Consider the following 22,266-nt stretch of genomic DNA (forward strand, 5'->3'; position numbering starts at 1 on the left):
CAAACTTGTCATCCTCCTTCCTCAGCCTCCTGAGTTGCTGGGATTACAGGGGTGCACCACTGAATCTGGCTCGGTTGTATCTTTCTTTTGTTGTAAATAACAGAACCCTCAGTTGAATGACTTGAGACAATAAAGAGTGATATTGTATCAGGTAATGATAATCCCAGGCAGGACAGCTTTAGGCTGGTGATGTGCAGTTTGGGGAGGTTATCGTCAACCCCTTCTCTCTTTTCACCCTGCCTTCCCACACATCATCTTGTCCTTGGAGAATACCTCTCACACGGACCGATGGTTACAGTATGTCTAGGTATCCAAACATCAGAATGCCCTTATCTGACCATCAGTGAGGACCTCTTTTCCAAAAGCCGTCAGCAATCTTCTGCTCAAGTTTCACTGGGCTGTGTGCTTTCGTCATCCTCAGGAAGCACTAGCAAGGGGAATGGGGCCACCATGACTAACCTGATAGTGGTGTCAGGTTATCAACCAGATGCCAGGTGTATGAGGAATCACTGAAAACCATTGATGCCTGAATGTTTACCCCTCACCCTCCACTTTAATTGGGTGCATGGTGCTCTGGGTGCCCTGGGTGCTAAGGTTTGGATAAGTGTTTCCCAAGGGTTCATGTGTTGAAGGATTGGTCACCAGCCTGTGGTGCTATTGGGAGGTGGTGGAAGCTTGAAGAGGTGGGGCCCATAGGAGGAAGTAAGGTCATTTGGGGGATGCCCTTGAAGGGGATACTGGGACCCTGGCTCCTTCTCTCTCTCTCTCTTCGCTTCTCTGCTGCCACAAGGTGGGCAGCTCCATTTCACCATGCATTCCTGCCATAATGTTCTGCCTTGCCCGTAAGCAAAAAGGTCAAGAAATAATGGACTAAAACCTCTGAAACCATGAGCCAAAGTAAACCTTTCCTTTTTATAAGTAAACTATCTCAGGCATTTTGCCACAGTAACAGAAAACTGACCAACACACCATGCAAAGGAATTTTTAAAAATCTCCCCAGGTGATTCTAATGTATAACCAAGATTGAGAACCATTAGCTTAAACTCTTTAGGATTTTAAGTTGTGATGGGTGGGAATAGAAATCAGGAAAAAAAAAAAAAGGTGGGGAGGACCAAGAAGGAGAGGAATGATTTTTGGCCTGGAAAACAGTAGAATCTGCCTTTCCTATTCAGCTTCATCAAAAGCACTGCATTGGCCAGGCGCAGTGGTACACAACTATAATCCCAGCGGCTCGGGAGGCTGAGGCAGGAGGATCATGAGTTCAAAGCCAGCATTACCAAAGTGAGGTGCTAAGCAACTCAGTGAGACTGTTTCTAAATAAAATACAAAATAGGGCTGGGGATGTGGCTCAGTGGTCAAGTGCCCAGTAACCCCCCCCCCAAAAAAAAAACAAACAACAACAACCCAAAAAAACAAACACACAATGTGTCCATTCATTTTTTTTTTCATTTCTCTTTTGATAGAAGCATTGGGGGGCGGGGGGAGTCCCACAATGCTAAGATGAGAAAGCAAAGGGCACTGTTGCTGTTAAGGAATGAGGAAAAGTTATAGATCAGATAACATAGATAAAGTATATCTCCTCAGGGCAGGCACAACCCCAAGGGCTAAGCCTTGATGAGAGAGCAGACTAAACTTCAGCCCATGTTTACCCCTGTGGCTAGCATCCTTGTGTAGTATACAAACTGTACACAGAGGATAGAAGACTACAAAGACATAGGCCCTGCCTATTAGGACCTCAGTCTTAAAGAGGGACACAGAGATAAACATACCAACTGCTTTTGTTAGTTTAAGACCCATCCTGCAACCAGAAGAAAGAGAAGTTATATTCCATTTATGTATGATGTATCAAAATACATTCTACTGTCATGTATAACTAATTAGACTTATATATGCAAATATATATATAAAGATCCATCCTGTGGATAATCACAGACAGTAGAAATCATCTGAAAATTTTATCATTATATTACTTTATGGTTTTTCAGGAAATAAATACTTTTGTTATTCTGTTATCTAATAAGAAGAATGAATGAATGAATGAATGCATACCCTTATATAACGGCAACCTGAATTGCAGTAATATATGAGGTTGTCTCAAAATGTTTTTCTTGAAAAAAAATACAGTTATTTGTAGTACTTTATCTATTTTGTGGGGGATGGAACCTAGGGCCTGTGCATGCTAGGGAGTGCTCTCCCATTGAACTACATCCCCAGCCTTTCACAGTACTTCAATGACTTTCCTTCCCCTGTTCTGAGAGTATGGTTAGCTAATGAGAGCAGGTTGTGCTGATAACCCTGAACCAGAGAACATACATAAGCTCTTCCTACTGCATAAGCTCTCAGTCAGACAGTATCTTATGTACCCTCCTTGGTTGAATTTTGCAGAGGTGAACTCCATATCTTTATGATCTTGTTTTTTTTGTGTGTGTGTATTTTGTTTCTGTAAAGTAGTACTGACCATCAGTAGCTTTCTTTAGAAGGAATAGGGATGAATCTGTTTCAAAGAAGCAAAGGAAAAATATTCTGGATGTTAACAGAGATGGAAAGTGCCTCTAGGGAAAAAGTCCAGGTGAGTAACAATTGGTGGGAGTTCTAAATAAATGAAAGGAAATCCTAAATATTTCTTCAGCCCACATGATTAGTCAGCTTTCTGTCACTATAGCAAAATATATGACACAAGACATTTATGAAGTAAAATGAAGATTATTTGGCTCACATTTCTGGAGGTGTGAGTCCAAGATTGGGCAGCACCATTACTTTGGACCTCTGGCGAGGTGGTACATCATGGCAGGAACTTACGTCAGAGCACACTATTAAAGCTCAAACCACATCCCATAATCTCTTCTGAGGACGTTCCCCCAATGACCAAAGCACTGCTTGTGACTTAAGCCTTGAACATAACCAGGACCACTCATAGACCATATTTGTTTAATGCTCCTAGTGCCAAAAGTGCTGGGAAGACCACTCATAGAACAGATTTATTTAATGCTTCTAATTCCAGAAGTGCTGGGCAGAACATGAACTACATTTTGCTAGCTGATACTTTCAGAGTGGCGAGAATTATTTCACTCAATTAACAGGGAATTAACAGGGCTGTTTAAAATAAAAGAAAGCAGGGCAAAGAAAAGCTAGACTTTTTTTTTTTTTTTTGCTTACAGTGCAGGGTTTCATGCATGCCAGGCAAGCAATCTACCTGTACCTATAAGTTACATCTCCAGCCTGTAAAAAGCTAGGTTTTGATAGGGATTGGGGAGCTGGGTAGGGAATTTGTACATTTACCAGGTTATTTGCCACACAGATAGGTGTTCAAGTAGCAGATTTTGGCTCAGTACAAATCAAATTTTTCTATTTCACAACAAATTGAGTGACCACATGAAGTAGGATTACTGGAAATATTCCAACAGTGTTGGTTTGACCAACACTCAAAGATGCTGTGCAAAAGATTTTTTAGCTTAGCTGGAATCCCTAGATCTGGGATTCTTAAACTTTTTAGGACCAGATGCCCCTGAAAATCTGGAGGAAGGTAGTAGGATTCTTCCTCTTAAAAATTCACACACTCATTGAATTGGTAATTTATTGCTGCATAATAAATCACCCTGACAATTTAGTGGCTTATTATCTTATTATCTTATTATTTCCTGTGAGTCAGGATTTCCAAAACCATTTAGGTGGATGATTCTGGCTCACAAGGTTGAAGTTAAGATGTTGCCCACAGCTGTAGACAACTAATGCAGTGGCCCTCAGATGGGGGTGATTTTGTTCCTTCAGGAGATGTTCAGCTGTATCCAGAGACAGATTTGATTATCACAAAGTAGAGGGGTGTATTATTGACATCCAATGAGCAGAGATCAGGGTGTTCAACCTCCTGACGAACAGGACAACTCCTCACAGCAAAAAGTTATCCATTGGCTCAGCGTGGTGGCACATGCCTGTAATCCCAGCAACTCGGATGTTGACAGGAGGATCACAAGTTCAAGGCCAGCCTCAGTAACAGCGAGGCGCTAAGCAATTCAGTGAGACCCTGTCTCTAAATAAAATACAAAATAGGGCTTGGGATGTGGCTCAGTAGTTGAGTGCCCCTGAGTTCAATCTGTGGTACACCCCCCCCCAAAAAAATTTATCTATCCCCACCTGTCGGCAGAGATACCCTGATCCAAAGAGTGGGTGTGTTAGCCAGCTTTCCATTTCTGTGATAAAATACCTAAGAAAATATCAATTTAAAAGAGAAAGAGTTTATTTGGAATCATAGTTTCAGAGGTTTCAGTCCACAGTAGCTTAGCCCTATTGCTTGGGGTCGGTGGTGGCAGAGTACATCATGGCAGAAGTGTGTGGTGGAGGTCTGTTCACTTCATGGAGGCCAAGAAACAGAGAGAGAGAGAAAGACAGAGAGACAGAGAGACAGGCAGAAGGCAGAGAAGGGAGAGAGAAAGGGGCCAGGGTCCCATAATCCCCTTCAAGGGCATACCCCAATGACCTAACTTCCTCCCACTAGGCTTCACCCCCTAAAAGTTTCACCACCTCCCAATTGTGCAACAAACTAACAACAAAGCCTTCAACATGTGGTTCTTGGGGGGATATTTAGACTGTAGCACTGGGACTGGAGGCCAATTCCAAGATGGCTCACTCACACTGAGGTCAGAGTAGGTGGTGTCACCCAGAGTCACCTTTCAAGAAAGAGGGCAAGGAGGAAGATTTCTATGATATGTCTTCTAGAAGCAAGTTGTTGAATTCAGCCTGCACTGAAGGGTAGGAGAAATTAGCTTCCACTCTTGAGGAGAAAATTATTAAAGAATCTGTAGACAGGGGCTGGGGTTGTGGCTCAGAGGTAGAGTGCTCGCCTAGCACGTGTGAGGGACAGGGTTTGATCCTCAGCACTACATAAAAATAAAATATTTAAAAAAAAAGAATTTGTAGACATATTTTAAAATCACCAACTCCATATGTAACAAAACTTCACACACCAAATTTGAGATGTCCCAGATTTCACAGCTCATCCATGGAATCCCTACATGAAATATTTTCTCAGTTCTATAGATATAATCTAGTAACAACTTCAGATCAAGAAATCTTCAGGGACATATTAAAAACTGGCAGAACAGAACAAAATAGTAAAAAAAAAAATCTCAGGATTACACTTCCATCCCCTGCTTTCTCATTATACCTTCCAGTCCTCCTTTTGGATTTCCCGTCCAAGGTCCTTGTACCTTACCGTGTCACTGTATTTCATTCTAAAACAGAACTGAGGTACTGAGCCACTGACAACCAATATACGGCACAGCTGAGAAGTTATTTCAAGAGAAGGACTGGCTGAGGTTTCAAGACCCGCCTCACCTTTGGACGTAATAGATAGGGCTGTTAATAATTTTGCAAATATAATTAGCTCTCATTGTCGTCTAGTCAGGGACAATGAAGCAAGCTAGGGTAAACATCGTGCACAGCTTCAGATCTGTCACTGGCTGATCCCAGTTGTTTTAATTTCACTCCATTGATGTATTTGCTTTCCATTAAACATGAGCAATTTCCCCCAGGGTCTCGGTCATATGAGGGTTCCTTGAAATAAGTAACCACAGAATACATCTTTTTTTTTTTTTTAAACTTAGTTATTTTTCATGATTTTCTACAAAATCATTTCTGGGAAAGGATTTTATTGTCAACAGAGAGAAGGAATTGTTTATCATCCAGTAATTTAATGGATCAAAGGAGTAGAACAATGACTCTATTTGGTTACCTTACCTTGAAATGCCCCTTGGGGTGAAATACCAAAGTAGCAAAGGACTTTTAGAAACAGCATCCAGGTGTTTCTCATGGCCTGGAAATGCTGCCAATTTACTACTTGCCACCCTTTGATCACCTTTGGAACATTCAGGGGCTGTGAAGGGAACAGTCAGGCTTAGTCACTTCTGTTTTCCTTAGGGGTCCAAGTTTTATTGAGCAGTGCTGGCCTAATGGTATCTGTCAGTCAATGGATCTCCCTTCCTAGACTCAGGATGAAGGAGGACTGTGAGTGTGGCCACAGGTACCCAGGAGAATGAATAGTTAGCCCACTCCTTGGAAAGCAGATACCCCCTAAGGATCCCTCACACACTGCACATTAAGCCTCTGTGACTCCCCACCCCCACTGCTCTGGAAATGTGAGTGCCATGTATCATCCAAGGAGGAAAACAGGGACAGGGGACACAAGGGCCAGGCAGACAAACTACACTCACAGCATAGAAAGGGGGAGGTCCTAGGTTTTAAATGATCTAAGTGGAGTTCAGTTAGAATGTAGGATTTTAATGCAATGTCAGTGGGGTTGTCCTGGGAACTCTGTTCTGGGCTTGCCTCTGCTCAGGCCCAGGTCCTTCTCTGCCCTGTGGGAGTCCCTGAGCCCAGCCTCCACTCATACTGTTTCTCAAGGGCTAAGGAATGGGGCTGTGACTCCCCTGCTTTTCTATTTCTTGCTGCTACGGGAAAGGCAAACAAACAGATCTTTTTTCAACTCAGGAGTTTTCCTATTCATCATTGCAGGGAGCAGGCAGCTGTTGAAAATCAGAGCAAATATGGACAAGATCACGAGGTTCCAGAACTTCAGAGTTCTTCTAGCAGGGATCCCTGATATAGAGCTATCCTCCCACTTCTCTTTAATCAGCTGTTGGGGCTCACCCATTCCCCACCTCGGAGTAGATTTTGCCTTTATAAAACCCAACTTCCCAGTCAGAAATGGTAGTCAGTACTGTGGAAATGATTCAGGCAGAAAAATGAGTGCCCTTTGTCTCTCGCCAGTGGTAATTATACTCTGCAGAGATGAGGCCTGGGGGGTGGGGGTGGGAGGAAGTGTCCTTAGAAACCAAGGCCAGCAGCAGGCTTGCAGGAGTAAGTTCTGGGGAAAAGGCCAGGAGTTTTCTGGAGAGGCCCAGCACTGGCCCTGGCTAGCCAACCCAACCCCTGCCTGTCCTGTGCAAAGAAGCCCAAAGAGCCTAAAGATGCCACCTCTGGAGAGAAGGCACCAGCAGAAAGCCACCCACAGGGCCCTGTTTTTTGTCTTTGGCCCTTGGTTGAAGGCCTCTAGGGCTTAACAAGGGGTAAACTGAGAAGAGACTTAGGGGACCCAAGGGCAGTGTCTATTTGCAGTATAGAACAGGGACAGTGAGAAAGTGGTAGGAAAACAGACCTCCCAATCACATTAAGAGGATTTTTTTAACCTGCTTATACAGGCTTATTGTGGAAAAATATGAAAATCCCCAGCATTGCAAAAACCCCAAACAAAACAAAAATAGTTGTGTAAAGGAAGCAGTCTGCAAAGAGTTCCATGATTATTGAAGCCTTCAGCCAAGTGAGGAATGTAAAAAGGGGTCAGAGTGGAGGGGAAGGAGCATTTTGCAAGGTTATCAGAGAAAAGCTGAACCAACTTGGTTCAGCCTCTTCCTCTCCTTGGAGAGTTGATCTGTAACCCCTCATGGGGTATGGTGGACCAGGAGGAGCCTCTCATCTGGGAGACTCAGGAGTAACTGCCTTGCAGGGAGATTGGAAAGCATTGCTGTGTCAGAGTTGGCTAAGCTCCTAGAGATGATCAGGCCCCAAAAATGTGTTAATCAGGGGCTGGGGATGTGGCTCAAGCGGTAGCGTGCTCACCTGGCATGCATGCGGCCCGGGTTTGATCCTCAGCACCACATACCAATAAAGATGTTGTGTCCGCTGAGAACTAAAAAATAAATATTAAAAATTCTCTCTCTCTCTCTCCCCTCTCTCACTCTCTCTTTAAAAAAAAATGTGTTAATCAGCTTTCCTTCACTGTACCAAAATACCTGGGATAAACAACTTAAGAAAGAAAGGTTTATTTTGGCTCATGGTTTCAGTCCATGGTCACTTGGCCCCCTTACTTTTAGGCCTGTGGTGTGGCAGTACATCATGGCAGGAGGATGTGGCAGAGGAAATTTCTCATCTTATGGTGACTGAGAAGCAAGGAGTGAGAGGTAGGAAGGGGCTGGGTCCCAGTATCACCTTCCAGAGCTTGTCCCCATTGATCTAACTTCCTTCAATTAGGGCCCATCTCTTAAAGGTTTGGTGACCAAATCTGTAGCACACAGGCCTTTGGGAGACATTTATCCAAACCATACCACTCTTGTAGACCAGGTGAGAGCAACACGAGGTCCTCTTGAGTGCTGTCTAGTGGGCAGCCAATAGCAGGTGAATGCCTGATTACTAAGAACTGCATGGACAACAACCAGAGTAGATAGGCACCTGCCAGGTATGAGAGTCTCCATCTTAGGAGCCCAGCGGGAATGCCCTGAAAAGCCAATGAAAGCACCCCAAGAAAGAGCCAGTGTCACGTGCCTGCAAGAGCCACTTTATCAGGTGCCCATACAGAGAAGTCCTTTCCTATCTTTAACACCTGTCTCCTCCACCTCCTCTGAAACCAGCTAGAAAGTAGGATGGTGCAGTGGTTTGAATATGGATATAATGTCCCCTTTGCAAAGGCCCATGTGTTAAAGACTTGGTCCCCAGAATGGGACTGTTGGGCAACAGGGGAAACTTTAAGAGGTAGGGCTAGTGGGAGGTTTTAGATCACTGGGGGCCTGTATCAAAGGGGATCAAAGGGGATTGTGGGACTTGGTATCTTCTGCTTTCAGCCGTCTATTATTCGCTTTCTGGCTCCAGAGGGGAATGGTTGGCTCTGCCATGCACTCCCACCATAACTGCCCCTACCAGAGGCCCAAAGCCATGGGGTCACTTGATCTCGAACTGGAACCTCCAGAGCCCAAACTTAACTTTTCTAAATTAATTGCCTTGAATATTTGTCATGGTGACAGCAAATTAACTAATATAGTTGTGAAGAGGAGAGGCTGAGGAAAAGAGAACACGGCAACTTTGGTCCTTTTCCACCACAGGCGTCCAGCCCAGGGAGGGAGAAATATGAATGATAAATCAAGTTCAGAGATTTAATTGCTATCTAGGTCTGAACATTTCCAATGTGAGTTGAAACTGTTTGAATCTTAGAGTCACCATGGGGAACTAAGAAGGGAAGTGTCACAGGTCCTACAGAATTTTCTTCCAGTCACAGGAGAAAAGGTTTTCTCAACTATTTTCAAGGGCCACTGCGAGAAAAATAAATGGTTTTGATCATAAGTTGTGCATTTTCAAAACAATGTAGAGGAAGACATCCTTTATCAAGTGTCCCTTCATTTGGCAGGAGTATTACGTGTATTTCCTCAGTGTTTTTACAAGCCAGGGCCTACCTGAGATGGTCCCTGCACTGGGAATAATGCAGAAGATGCCCGAGGAGGCCAGACTCTGGTTTAATGCCAGGGCTCAGAGCTGCAGCTCATGGGGCTCTTGTCTTTAGGGAGTTGCTATGCCTGCTGTGGAAAATCCTCTCAGATCATAGATCACTGGACACTGGTTATCTACACTAAGCAGCAGTGAAATCACTACAAGTACAACAGGAATTCAGTAACTGTTCAGGTGAAGGACTCTGACCCCAAACAGGGCAGGGCCATCCTCTGGGCAAGGACACTGGAATTCACAGCAAAAAGAAAAGTGAAGGAGGAAGAGGAGAGCTTGATTGTTCTAGGGCCGCCTGACAATGACCTCTGCAGTGTCACTAAAGCCTGACTGAGCCCATGAGATTAGCACTAAGTACTGCCATTTAAACTATTCTGGGCAACTGTTTCTATTTCTGTACTGGTTTACATCTTTCTTCACAAAGTCACAGAACGTTAGAGCAGCTGAAAGAAACTTAGTGATGTTCTGCAGCTGTGGTTCTGAAGTCCTTGAGGTCATGGACACTAAGAATCTGATGGGCTCTATGGATCCACTGCCCAGAAGGGTGCACGTGCCTCAGCTTCTGCACATATTTTCCAGGGTGTGGAGCACACTCAGCTGTCATTCTTCATTCCTGGCAAACAGCCCAACTCCCCCTAAACTGGCTGAAAATGCCAGATACTCCCTGTCTAGTTTCTTGCAGCTGGGGCAGGTGTGCGTCCCAACTCTGGCCAATGAGATTATAAGAGAGGTCTATTGGGAGCAAAGGAGAATGGGTTTTGTCTCTGGCAAAAGAAAAGGATGAGGGCGCCTTTGGATATTACTGCTTAGGAGTCCACTTGCCATCTTGCAGCCATGATGGGAAAAGCAAGAGAAACACAGAAGCAGAATTAACCAGTTCTATAACTGTCCATTTCTTAACAGGGAGATGGTTATGTGTGTATTGTTTTCTCATTCGAGTGATGTCTTCTCTGGTCCTTGGCTTCCTTCAGTAACTAATCATCATTCTTGAGAAAGGTAAAGGCAGTGGGATACAGGTTTCCAAGCCACATTAGGCTCTCACTTTTCTGAGGTAATTGGTATGAAAGGCAGTCTTCATATATGGGGGAGGGGTGATGAGTAAGTAACATCACACTGGAAAATTCAGCTTCTCAACCCGACTTCTCAATTCCAACCAGTGTTAGGATCTCTTCCTGAGCCTCAGTTTCCACATTCACCAGCTTGCTATTCAGCTGTCATGAGGGACTACCTATGAAAGTGCCAAAGCAGGCTCTTATTGGCATTTGGTTAGTTTCTTCCTGTTCACAGTCTTTCCTCAGCATCAAGATGCAGCCTATCACCAGGTGCAGTGTCGCATGCCTGTCATCCCAGTGACTCCGGAGGCTGAGGCAGGAGGATTTCAAGTTTGAGGCCAAGCTGGCCAACTGAGGCCCTAAACAGCTTGGTGAGACCCTGTCTAAAAAAAAAAAAAAAAAAAAAAAAAGGGTTGGGGGGTTTGGCTCAGTAGTAAAGTGCCCCTGGGTTCAAGAGCAATGAGCAGTTAAGTGTGCCCAGGATCTAAGGAGCTGCCATGCTTAGCACCAGGGGAAGAAGGCAGTGTGGAATCACCTTATACCGTCTGCTACTTGCCATCTTCCACCAGCACTCCCCTAGCTTGACCACCTGCTGATGCCATAGCTTGGGCTCTTGTTGCCTCAGAAAAACACAATCCTTTAAAATTATATTTCTGGGATTCCTCTAAAAGTGCTAGGCAGACACACAGATCACAACTCAATACTTTGTTATTGGATGTAACCCAAAGTTGTGCACTCGCTTATTCAAATCTAAAAAGCCCAGCCTGGTCTCTGGGTGAGTACCATGTAGTTAAAATTAGCCTGGCCATCTGCTGAGACAGCAACTGGGCTATTCTGAGCCCCAGCAAGCCTGCCTGGAAGTGGGGCTGGACCTAGGGATAACAGTGTCGGAGAGGCTGGCCACTTTATGGTCAAGGAGGTGACAAGGAGGGCTGTGGAGAATGAAGCCACACTGAGGGAAGGCCAGTATCATGGTGACATTTCACAGGAAACTGAAAAGGACTGTTCCTGTGTCTTGTTCTTTCGTTTCTCCTTTTTTACCCAGAGCTTCCTGCGTATTCTATTCAGACTAAAGCAGGATCACGCCCTGGGATCCTAGCAATAATGATTTACTGAGGTCAGGAACCATGATAAATACTTAACAGGGATAAGCATACACATTCTCAAGATCACTCTGCTAGTTTTCCAGATTCCAGGGATTTAGGACACCTTTGTGTAGAGTCAATGACAAAGAGGCCTAGTTGAAAGTGCCAGACAGATAAGAGCAGTAGCTCAGACACCCAGACGAATACAAGGGTTCTCTTCTGTGGACACTGATCCCTAAGTTCCCCATCTCTAGAAAGGGAAAGCACGCCTCAGGCTTTTCAAGAATGCTAGAATATTGCAAGCATTTAAATTCACATTTGTCCATAGGGATTTATGTCAATATTGCAAACATTCATCAGGACAGATTGAAGATCTTAAAATTCATCTAGGGGCTGGGGATGTGGCTCAAGTGGTAGCACGCTCGCCTGGCATGTGTGTGGCCTGGGTTCAATCCTCAGCACCACATACCAACAAAGATGTTGAGTCCGCCGAGAACTTAAAAATAAATATTAAAAATTCTCTCTCTCTCTCTCTCCTCTCTCACTCTCTCTTTTAAAAAAAAATTCATCTAGATTTCAAGCATTTGGCTGAATTACCTTATAAATGTAGGGCCACTTAATGAGTTTGGAAATTAAAGGAATTTAATAAGTCACCTTCCAGTCTCTGAAACAACTTGTTTATTCTCTTTGACTTACATAGTGTTTCTGTGAAATAATAAATTAAACAACTTTTTAAGATTAAAAAAAAAAATAAGAATGCAATTGAGCCGGGCGTGGTGGTCTATAATCCCAGTGGTTTGGAAGCCTGAGGCTGGAGGATCGATGAGTACAAAGGCAAACTCAGCAATTTAGGCTGTCTCTAAATAAAATATAGAAAAGGGCTGGGGCTGTAGCTCAGTGGTAAAGTGCTTGCCTCGCATGTGTGAGGCACTGGGTTCAATCCTCAGTACCACATAAAAAAGAAAAAGATACTGTGTGTTCATCTACAACTAAAAAAATGTTAAAAAAAAAAAAAAGGGCTGGGGATGTGGCTTAGTGGTTGACTGCTCTTGGGTTCAATCCCCAGTATCAGGGGAAAAAAAAAAAAACACAGCATTAACTAAGGGATAAAGAATTCAGGGGTATAAATGTAACCTAGATAGGCATTTATAGTTCATAACTAAGAATCCTATTAATTATGTACTTATAGTTAATATAAGCCATCATCAGAAATCCTAGACTCAGGTCAGAGTTGTTCTCTGGCTTAAAAATCACATGGTTGCACTGGGGTTGTAGCTCAGTGGTAGAGTGCACAAAGCCCTGGGATGGACCCCCCAGATGGGAAAAAACAGTCAACTCAAACCAAATAACTTACCACTGTCAATGGTCCCCAGGTCCCCTAACTGGTTGCTTGTCTTTGCTTTCGCAGTTGGTCACAAAGCCATGGCTGTGTGTATAACTTATACTATCCTTTCTATATATACTTTTTTAGTATATATTTCTAGTATATACTTTTTTTTATATATATACTTCTGGTATTCCTGAAGGGCAAGTCCTCAATAGTCCTATCCTCTTTTGGGTTGTGGTGTTTTGGTTGCCATATTCCCACTGGCCTTTACCATGGGACATGGGAATACTAGAAGCCACTTCTGAGAATCCCCTGGATTCCTGATTTAGTCCTCTGGGCCTCCAGGGTGTAGGATCCCAGTCTCCCTCTAGTTACTAAGATCAGTCCTGCCGATCAGTAGAGGAACTGGCTCTCTGCATGATGGCTCAGTAGTTTAAGGAGCCCCTAACATCCAGGTGGCAGCTTCAGGTTCCAATTCAGTGGAACCATTATTGGGTAGCCTATTGGATTGTAAGTCCTTGTAAAAAAAAAAAAAATCTTTGGGTGGGGAATGTATGAGACATAGTAATAGTGAGCAGCTACTAGCCCTTGGCTCTCAGACCTGTGCATTGTGGCTGTGGGGGACTGTAGCACATATTGGCCTCTGATCTAAAGCATCTACTCTGTCCTATAAGACCCCAAACCCCATCCTTTCAAGGTGTTGTCCTACAACTGGCATCATTATAAGCCATTCCACCTTTCAATTGATTCCATCTGGGTAAAGGAATAGATGGTAAAAATGGTGAATTCATAGGCCTGAGCCCACAACTGCATTTGCTCTGTGAAATCAATTTATCAACCAGAAGAAAAGCTCTGTAGAAGGCTGTGGCAGTGGATGAGCATGCCAAGTCCACTGGCAATGTGCACAGGACAAACACCTGGTCTCTGCTGGACCAGTGGCAGGCTGCATTTTCACTAACGTTTTATTCACCAAAGAATATTTTGCCTTCCCTAAGTCTCCCAGAAATGTACCTTATAACCCAGAATACCTGAAAAAACTGTCAGTGGTCATAAGCCACACAAATGGGCATATTTAATGAATATCAAGAGAAGCTGCTCTCACCTTCCATGTGGAGATGGAATGATATAGCTGCTTATGAGACTGGACCTCATTAAAACCCAGTAGCTCCAAGTGAGACTCAGCATAAAAGGCCTTGATTGGTGAAAAACTTACCTCAAAAATGTGATTCTGAATTTTTGAGATGCACAACTTAGGAGAAAGGAAACAACACCATTTAGGAAAATGCAAAGCCCTAAAGCACTCAGGTATACTTTAAGAGCATCATAAAACCATATTTTCTTTTTTGGCATGCTGGGGATGGAACTCAGAGCCTCACACATGCTGGGCAAGTCTTCTACTGCTGAGTCACATGCCCAGCCCAAGAAAACCATTCTTTTTATTTAGCAGAGTAGTATGGATGAAGTGGACTTTATTGATGGTGACAATAGGACTCTCTTCCTCACGGGGTCTGGCGTGGAAACTGGGAAGAGGGGAGATTCTGTGTTGGAAGACTTGAGAGCAGCTGATGACTCGCTCTTTCTCTCCTGTTCTTGCTGGGGTGGATGGTCCAGGGACTCCTACTCCTTGGAGGCCGTATGGACCATAAGGCCTACCACTCTGTTGCTGTAGCCAAATTCACTGTCATACCAGAAAACAAGTATGCCAGCCCCAGCATTGACAGTGGAATGAGAAGTGCAGGAGACAACTTGGTCCTCAGTGTAGCTCAGGATGCCCTTCAGAGGCACTCTGATGTCTGCTTCACCACATTGATTTCATCATATTTGACAGCTTTTTCTTAATGGCAGATCAGACGTATGACTCACACCTTGGGGATGGCACAAAGGCCGTGCCAGTGAGCTTCCCTTTAACTCAGTGCTGACCTTGCCACAGTGTTAGCAGTACCAATGGATGAAAGGATGTTCTGAGCAGCCCCATAGTCATCACGCCAGTTTCCAGAAGGGCCATCCCAAATGCCAAAGTTGTAATGGTGGTAGAGGAGGCATTGCTGACATTTTGAGGGAGTTGTACTTCCCATAGTTCACATTCATGACAGATGGAGGCATCTGCAGATGAGGTAGAGATGATCCTTTTTGGTGCCACCTTTCAAATAAGCCCTGGACTTCTCCATGGTAGTGAAGACACCAATGGACTCCATAATATATCCAGCACCAGCATCACCCCATTTGATGTTAGTAGGATCTCACTCCTGGGAGATGAAGATGGACTTTATATTGATGACAAACTTCTCATTCTTAGTATGTGCCAATTAACTTGCTGTGGGTCAATGATGGAACAAGTAGACCATACAGCTGAGGTGAATGAAGGGGTCATTGACGTCAACAATATCCATTCTGCCAAAGTTGAAAGCAGCCCTGGTGACCAAGTGCCCAATAGGGTTAAGTCCATTCACTCCAACCTTCACCAGTGTCTTTGAGGACATGGCTGACACTGCATGAGAAGATGCTGTTGTCTACTGAACAGGGAGGGACAGAGAGCCAAGGACAACCCCACCCCTCCTGTGGTACTGGGGATTAAACCTAGGAGTGCTCTACCACTAAGCTACATCACCATTATATTAATTTAATTTTGATATAGTCTTGCTAAATTGCCCATGCTGAACTTGAACTTGTGCTCTTTCCGCCTCAGCCCTCCAAGCTGCTGGGATTACAGGTGTGCACTAGGCAAGAAAACCATTCTTAACATGCAAATCCCAGCAGTGAGAAGTTACAGGTTTCTGAAGGTCAACATCATGCAAATTCCAGACTGTCAGTGGGAACAGTTAATACAGAATATATATTACGCACACACCAGGGGCCAGGTCATTTCTGGATTTCATCTGGTTCATAGCACAGGCTATGAAGTTTACACCACTAAGGTAAAATTCCATGCAAATCACTCTATAGCAACTTTTTAGAAATGTTCTGGGATGAGCTGTTTTCTACCTCCCAGGCCATGCGAGACCCAAAATGTAGCTAGAGAATCATCAATGCAGAACCCATTGGTGACACACTGAAACAATGATGCTTCTCAGAACTTTTGAAAACCCACACATGTGCCACTGTGTGGAACAGTGTGGTCTGAAACATGAACTAAGTACTGGTTGAGCAGCTATTGCATCAGGCACAAAGGCAAGAGGGCAGGTCACCTGTTCTCTTGTGAAGCACTCTGCATTAGGCTGGTTTTGAATATATATTTTTTGGTGGTGTTGAGGATGAAACCCAGGGCCTCATGCATGCTAGGTAATGCTCTACCCTGAGCTAGCATATAAGTACAGCCCTGGCTCTTAATTTTAGTATGGTAGCTGTTACTCCTGGATAGAGCTTAAAGAGAAGCAAGTAAATACTGCAACATAATATGATCAGTTCTTTCTTTTTAGAATAAAAATACAGAGTCAGAAATATGAATCTCTCTTTAGAAATCAGTTTTGATTACAGGGAACCCTTTAAAGTCATTTCAACCTAAAAATTCTCAAATCAGGTTCTGCGAAGGTAATTGCTTTTTTCCTGTGCCGTTAAAAAAACCTGAAAAGCACAGAACATTCAGTATGCAGGGAGCTGATGAGCTTGACTGAATGGCTAATATCTCAAGAGATGGTCAAAGGTGCTAAGGATTTTCATCAAAAGTTAAAAAAAGGTAAGAACTTAATTGCCATCAAACTGACTTATCTACTTTTCTCTATCTGAAATCCTAACACCTTAGCTATGGTTTGTATGGCTCTCAAAGTTTAACTGCATGAAGTTACAATCCTGGCCCCTGCAGGACACAGCTATAGGTCATAAATGACACCTGTTTAATCACCAGATCAACTCAGAGAAAACTTCAGTGGTTATCTTTTTTCCTGTCCTGAATGAATTCTGTCCTTGGTTTCCCTCACCCCAATTCCCAGTGGTCATACTGAGACAGCAGCTCACTTAGCTTCTCTCCCCTGCTCTGCTAGAGAAGGGTTCCTAGAATCTAATTCCTGGAGCTCTGCAGTGAGCTCTCCAGGGTGAGCTCTCTGCAGTGCTCTGCTATTGGTGGCTGCTTTCTCTTGCCTATTATTCACCTTCTGCCTGCACCTCCCATTCACCTTCTGTAAAAGGTCAGAAGTGACATTTAAGACGTAGCCTGACTTTCAGAGAGCACAAATGCAAACATAAGTATCATTCTTTTTTTTTTTTTTTTTTTAAATGGAGGTTTGAGAATAAACAGCCCCTCCACCACTTCAGGACTGGCGTTTTTTTTTTTTTTTTTTTTTTTAAAAGAGAGAGAGAGGAGAGAGAGAGAGAGAATTTTTAATATTTATTTTTAAGTTCTCGGCAGACACAACATCTTTGTTGGTATGTGGTGCTGAGGATTGAACCCGGGCCGCACGCATGCCAGGCGAGCGCGCTACCGCTTGAGCCACATCCCCAGCCCATAAGTATCATTCTTAAACAAAAGACAATTCTATGAGGCAAGGAGGTTTCATATAATAAGTCTTTCAGAGGCCAGAATAACACGAGCTTTCTCACCGAAATGTACCCGATCAATTAAAGAAAAATGAGATTTTCCTAAGCTTTGTGTTTGATTTTCTGCCACTCAGGTGGGGTATTCCCAATTGGGAGATGCCTGGTATTCTGAGATTTCAGAGACAGAGGTAGAAACATCCCATAGTCTCTGCAGACCCTTTACTGTGAAGATTAACCATATCCGTAGTCAGAATGAGACCAGACACAAGAGTATAGAAGCCATTTGCACTTTAATCAAGAATGACTATTAGCCCTTGAGTAGCTATATTGGTGATTATAGATGATTTTAATTTGGAAGACAAAATTGCTGATAGGGAAGTCAAAAATTCCAAATGAAACTTTTATTTACTACATATTCTGAGATATTCCATGTTCAAGTATTTCTAGAAAAATTTCTTTTTGTTTCTAACAGAAACTAAAGTTCCTCCTTTGGGTCTCCCCACATCCATCAACAAAAATCCAAATAACACAAACTTAAAATGAGAATAACAAGTACAAGATAAAAAAGAAAATCTAAGTAGTATGAAATTAGTTTTTATTTTTAGCTCAAAATAAATGCTTCACATTTTGTCAAAATTAAAACTAAAGATGAACACTTAGAAAAAATAAGGGTGGAAACACATTGTTTCCATCCCCTGGGAAACCAGTAAGGCAGATGCTGTAACGTGGCTTGGTTTTTTCCACAGGACTAGTCTAAGCAAACAAAACAAAACAAAAACCTCTCCCCAACTTTCCTTCTACTGTTAGATGTATCTATCAGGGCTGTTCCTGGCTGGATAAAATCTCCCAACCCCCAATGCAACATAAAACAAGGGATTTGAAAAGTTGGGAAAAACCTTTTAACTTGTTCATATAAAAACACTTTTCTAAGGAGATTTAGTAAAGGTAACATCCATTGGCAACTTAGTTGAGGTTTCTGCTGGGTGTGTTGGTGCATGAGCACTCTTGGTGAATTCATACCAGAGTTACCAGGGTGCAACTCACACCTCCCAATTTACCACAGGGATGTCTTAAAGTTGAATTTCAGTTTCAGCAGATACTTCAGATTTACCTGAGCAATATCATAGACAATGTACCTGGAGGGAAGTATGTCAAGGAGCTAACAGTGCTGAGTTTGTGTCCTGCCTCTTCTCAAGGAAGATAGGATGCTCAGTGCTATGAGCAAGTCATCCTTGGGGCTTCTCTGTGGGACTGAGTTGAGGGCCTCCTAGGCAGACAAAAAGCCAATCCTCTGGAAATGGGGAAAGGCTTGTGCCCTGTGAGCCAACCAGAGTCAGACTTTTCACTCCATACAGGGAGACTATGTAGGGGCCATAGTCACCATAAGACCCACTATAGGACATCTAATCACAGTCTGCCCTGGGTGATCTGTGCATATGTAAGCCATGTTATGACTCCAAAGCATTCCTCTGTGCTCATACATAGCACACTCACGAAAGGATACTCATTATATAGTAGGCAGGTGTCGTTAACTCCTGATGAGATCCCGGTCCCGAGTGGAACCTCTACACCCTCCAGAGTGATACTGGCCGAAGGGTCAGGGGTAGTTTTGCCCAAACCTGAAAAACAGAAGGTGCAAGTGATAGGAATTGAGAATGGATGTAAAAATGTCCAGGGGGTATGAGAGCTACTTTAGGCTGGGTACAGGTTCTCATTTTAAGCACACAAATTCCATACCTCATGCTTTGTCAGAAGTCTATAAATTGGTGATCCTATTACAGTATCAATCATAACTGGTTCTGTGTGAGAAGACTGACAGCTGACCCCTAAGGGGTGACACTGATGAACAGAAATGCACAGCAGTCGCTTACACCTGATTCAGAGTCCTGAATCATCATATGCTACCAACTCCAGCAATCTAAGATGCTGCAGGTGCCACTGTCACCTGAGGCCCCCTTCTTGCCTGCTATAGCTAGAAGAGTTAGGTTAAGCCAGTGAATGCCCCTGATTACTGGTGCTCACACTGAGAATGACCTATGGCACTTATGATACTAGCTGTACCCACAGAGAGGGAAATTTCTTTTTAATTTGAAATGAATGGATGTTTAATACCCAAACCCAAGAACACTAGCTTTTGGAGGAAGCACCGCCTATCCTGCCAACCTAGGGTCCCCAGATGTAGCAGCAGCTCTGGCAACACATTACCTTTGACACTGTGCTTGCCCTTGGGTAACTTGCTGATATGAGAAGCATGCTTCAGTTCATACCTAATCAAGACAGGATAGTCTCAGAAGATCCCTCAAGACACTGGTTCTCAAAACCAATAGATTAATTAGCAGAACAATGTTAGATGAGCTAAAGACCCAGAGAACCCAGCACCTCTTGGAACTCCCTCCCAAGTTTCTGGCACTGCTCCAGAACTTGCAGGTGTAACTCTTCCTGAACCTCATTGTTTAATGATCACTACTAGGAAGCCACTTTCAAGGAAGGTCCTGTTTGGAGCTGTGGCCAGCAGCTCTGGAGGTTTTATCTGAGCTAACAATCCCTGGACCTCCCTTTTTGGGTTACAGCTGATAGGATCACGGCGGATGCCTAAACCAAGCTAGACTTATCAGATTTTCTCTGTGGAGAATTCGGAACTGAGATTAAGACTCCAGTTCCATCCTTGCTGATCTCAGAAAATCTAAATAAGTGAGAGGCAGAAGGGAGTTATGGGGTGATCACCTTTTTGTGATTTAACCTCTGCTTCCCAGTCCACAGGGAGAACAGATACTGCTGGTTCCTGAGGCCTAGTTATTCCTGTCCTTGAATTTTCTGAGGCATCTCTGTATCTCCCTTGTTCCCTTGCTTTGAATTGGTTTCTGATTCTTTTAAGCGAAGAGTCATAACTGGTAGAGAATTTTCCTGGTCACCCCCCAGCCAAAGAGATTCTCTTTTCCTCAGTCTACTCTATCTGTTCCCATTAAGTGTTTCTGGCCTCAAAGCCAGGTCTACTTACATGTTTCCAAGGGCAACTTCTCCCAACAGGATTAATCCTATCGGGTCTCCCTGAGATGTGTGGCAGTAGTTAGCACTCTTTGAGACCATGTCAGCAAAATAGATCCCTTTGCCAAACATGTACCCTGTCTGCAAGAAAGGAAAAGGGACAGCTGAAAACCTAATGGGAAGTTAGGCTAGTTACTGAGTTTTGACTTTAGCTTGGCACCCAGCTAAGGGCTGTGATCCATCACTTTTAATAAGCTGGAGCCCAGAGACTACCCGGGCTGTCGGATCCACAAGCTGCTGGATGCTGAGGGGCTGCAAGAAGTTATTTAATTTTTCGGATTCCACTTTTCTCTTTCCTTCACTGGGGAAAATAATCCCATGAAGCTAATGTAAAGATTAAATGCAATCATAAATTTTAGCTTAGATTAGTGCCAGGCACATGTACACACCCAAGAATACTGGCTATTATTTCTATTCCCTTCTATATAAGTGAAACACAGGGTTTAGTGTTTGGGTCACTGGCCTGATCAGACTACACAATACTAACGAGTCATTACACTTCCTCACGCCTCACTTTTTACAATGGTAAAATGAGGCCTGGAAGGCCATCTCCAAGGTCCTGTCCAGACGGTCCATTCTAATAATCCAGATCCCTTGTGTCTGGGTAAGGATTTACTCAGTTATTATCCACTTTATTGATGATAAAAAGACAAGTTCATGGAAGCTGCTAGCTGGGAAGTGGTAGGAGCAGATCCGGACTCAGATTGGCCTGTGGTCAAAGCCCATTCTTTGCTTGTCAACACACCCAATTAGCATTCATAGCATCCCTGGCCTGGACAGTTTACTGCTTTTGTTTCAAAAACTACAGTTGTTGCCCGTGCAGCTGCACCTGTGACAGGGCTGGGACCTGGAGGATAAAGGTGAAGGCACTACTGGGGCTATAGCTGTGAGGCTGGAGAAAAAAAAAAAAAGTCCACCTGAGCAGTCACAGCCAAGCCAACACCACATCTTTAAATAAGGCCCCTTGTTCACAGGGGACACACCCACTCTAACCCAAGTACCTGCAAGCTCTTTGTGGGAACAGGTGTCATTTACCCTATGCTCCCCACACCTCCCCAGGCCAGGCACATACCACAGGTGCTTCAGGCGGGGCTATCCGCAGACCCTGGGAGAGGATCCCAGCAAAGTTGGTGGTCCTGGACCCGTGCCACAGCAACCTTCGATTGTGAAGCTGCTTAAAGGGTTTGTAGCGTTGGCTCTCCCCTTCACGCGCTATCTTAAAGATCTGGGTGGGTATTCAACAAAGGGGAGAAATAAAAGTAGTTGTTAATCTGGTTAAGTGAAAGTTCTGGCTGGATATGGAGCGCTGATCACCTGTCTCTATAGCTAGAAATTAAAAGGTCTGTTGCAATAAGGAAGATGTTTTCCACCAGGCTCAGAGTGACACAAGTCATCAAGATCCCACTCAGTAAGGACTAACTATGAAAATTAGCACTATAATGAAGTAGACAGACACTGTAGGACTTTATCTTGAACCTCTGATAATCAATCACACTTTCTGATTCTAAAATCAGGTCTGGGAAATGGAAATGTCCTTTTTAAAACAGAATAAAAAGCCACCCAACTATAAGACTACTAGTTTTTCTGTTCAACAGACAAATGAATCAATTCCTCTGATAATTTAAAGTCAAGGAGACTGATCTTTTCTACCTAGGCCCAGGTCAGAGGAGAGGGCAGGGAAGCTGGCAGGACATAAGGGGGTGGGGAGAAGGGTTCTTACATCCACAACTTCCAGATCATAGGCGTTGTGTGTGGTTGCGTGGGTGTTCTTAACATACTTCCTGATGATCTCTGCTTCTTCAGAGTCTTTGTCAACTACCTACAAGATAGGCATTTTGGGATTAGAGCATGGGAGACCAGAGGAAAGCAGGAAGATATTAATATACAAGCTCAACAGACCTTAGGACCAACTGCCTGTGGGTCAAAGCAATTCACAGGCCTTGGGCCCACAGTGCCAGCTCTTCATTTAGCTGGACAGATAGGATTTCCAGGATTCCCTTAAAATCCTGTGAATTTTGGTATCAGT

General features: G+C 43.8%; 1 protein-coding gene across 1 annotated transcript in view; it reads right to left on the reverse strand.

The window, feature by feature from the left end:
* Window positions 1-17,468: 17,468 nt before the first annotated feature.
* Window positions 17,469-22,266, reverse strand: part of Parp1 (poly(ADP-ribose) polymerase 1) — a 45,102-nt gene continuing 40,304 nt past the window's right edge. The window contains exons 18-23 of the mRNA XM_005326543.5: window positions 21,961-22,059; window positions 21,313-21,465; window positions 20,194-20,321; window positions 19,401-19,462; window positions 18,700-18,814; window positions 17,469-18,331 (exon numbers count right to left, since the gene is read on the reverse strand). Coding sequence (XP_005326600.1) covers window positions 18,250-18,331; window positions 18,700-18,814; window positions 19,401-19,462; window positions 20,194-20,321; window positions 21,313-21,465; window positions 21,961-22,059 — 639 coding nt within the window. The 3' untranslated portion in view covers window positions 17,469-18,249. The remainder of the gene's footprint in view (window positions 18,332-18,699; window positions 18,815-19,400; window positions 19,463-20,193; window positions 20,322-21,312; window positions 21,466-21,960; window positions 22,060-22,266) is intronic.

Source organism: Ictidomys tridecemlineatus, chromosome 10, assembly GCF_052094955.1.
Source record: "Ictidomys tridecemlineatus isolate mIctTri1 chromosome 10, mIctTri1.hap1, whole genome shotgun sequence".
Classification (NCBI taxonomy): Eukaryota; Metazoa; Chordata; class Mammalia; order Rodentia; family Sciuridae; genus Ictidomys; species Ictidomys tridecemlineatus.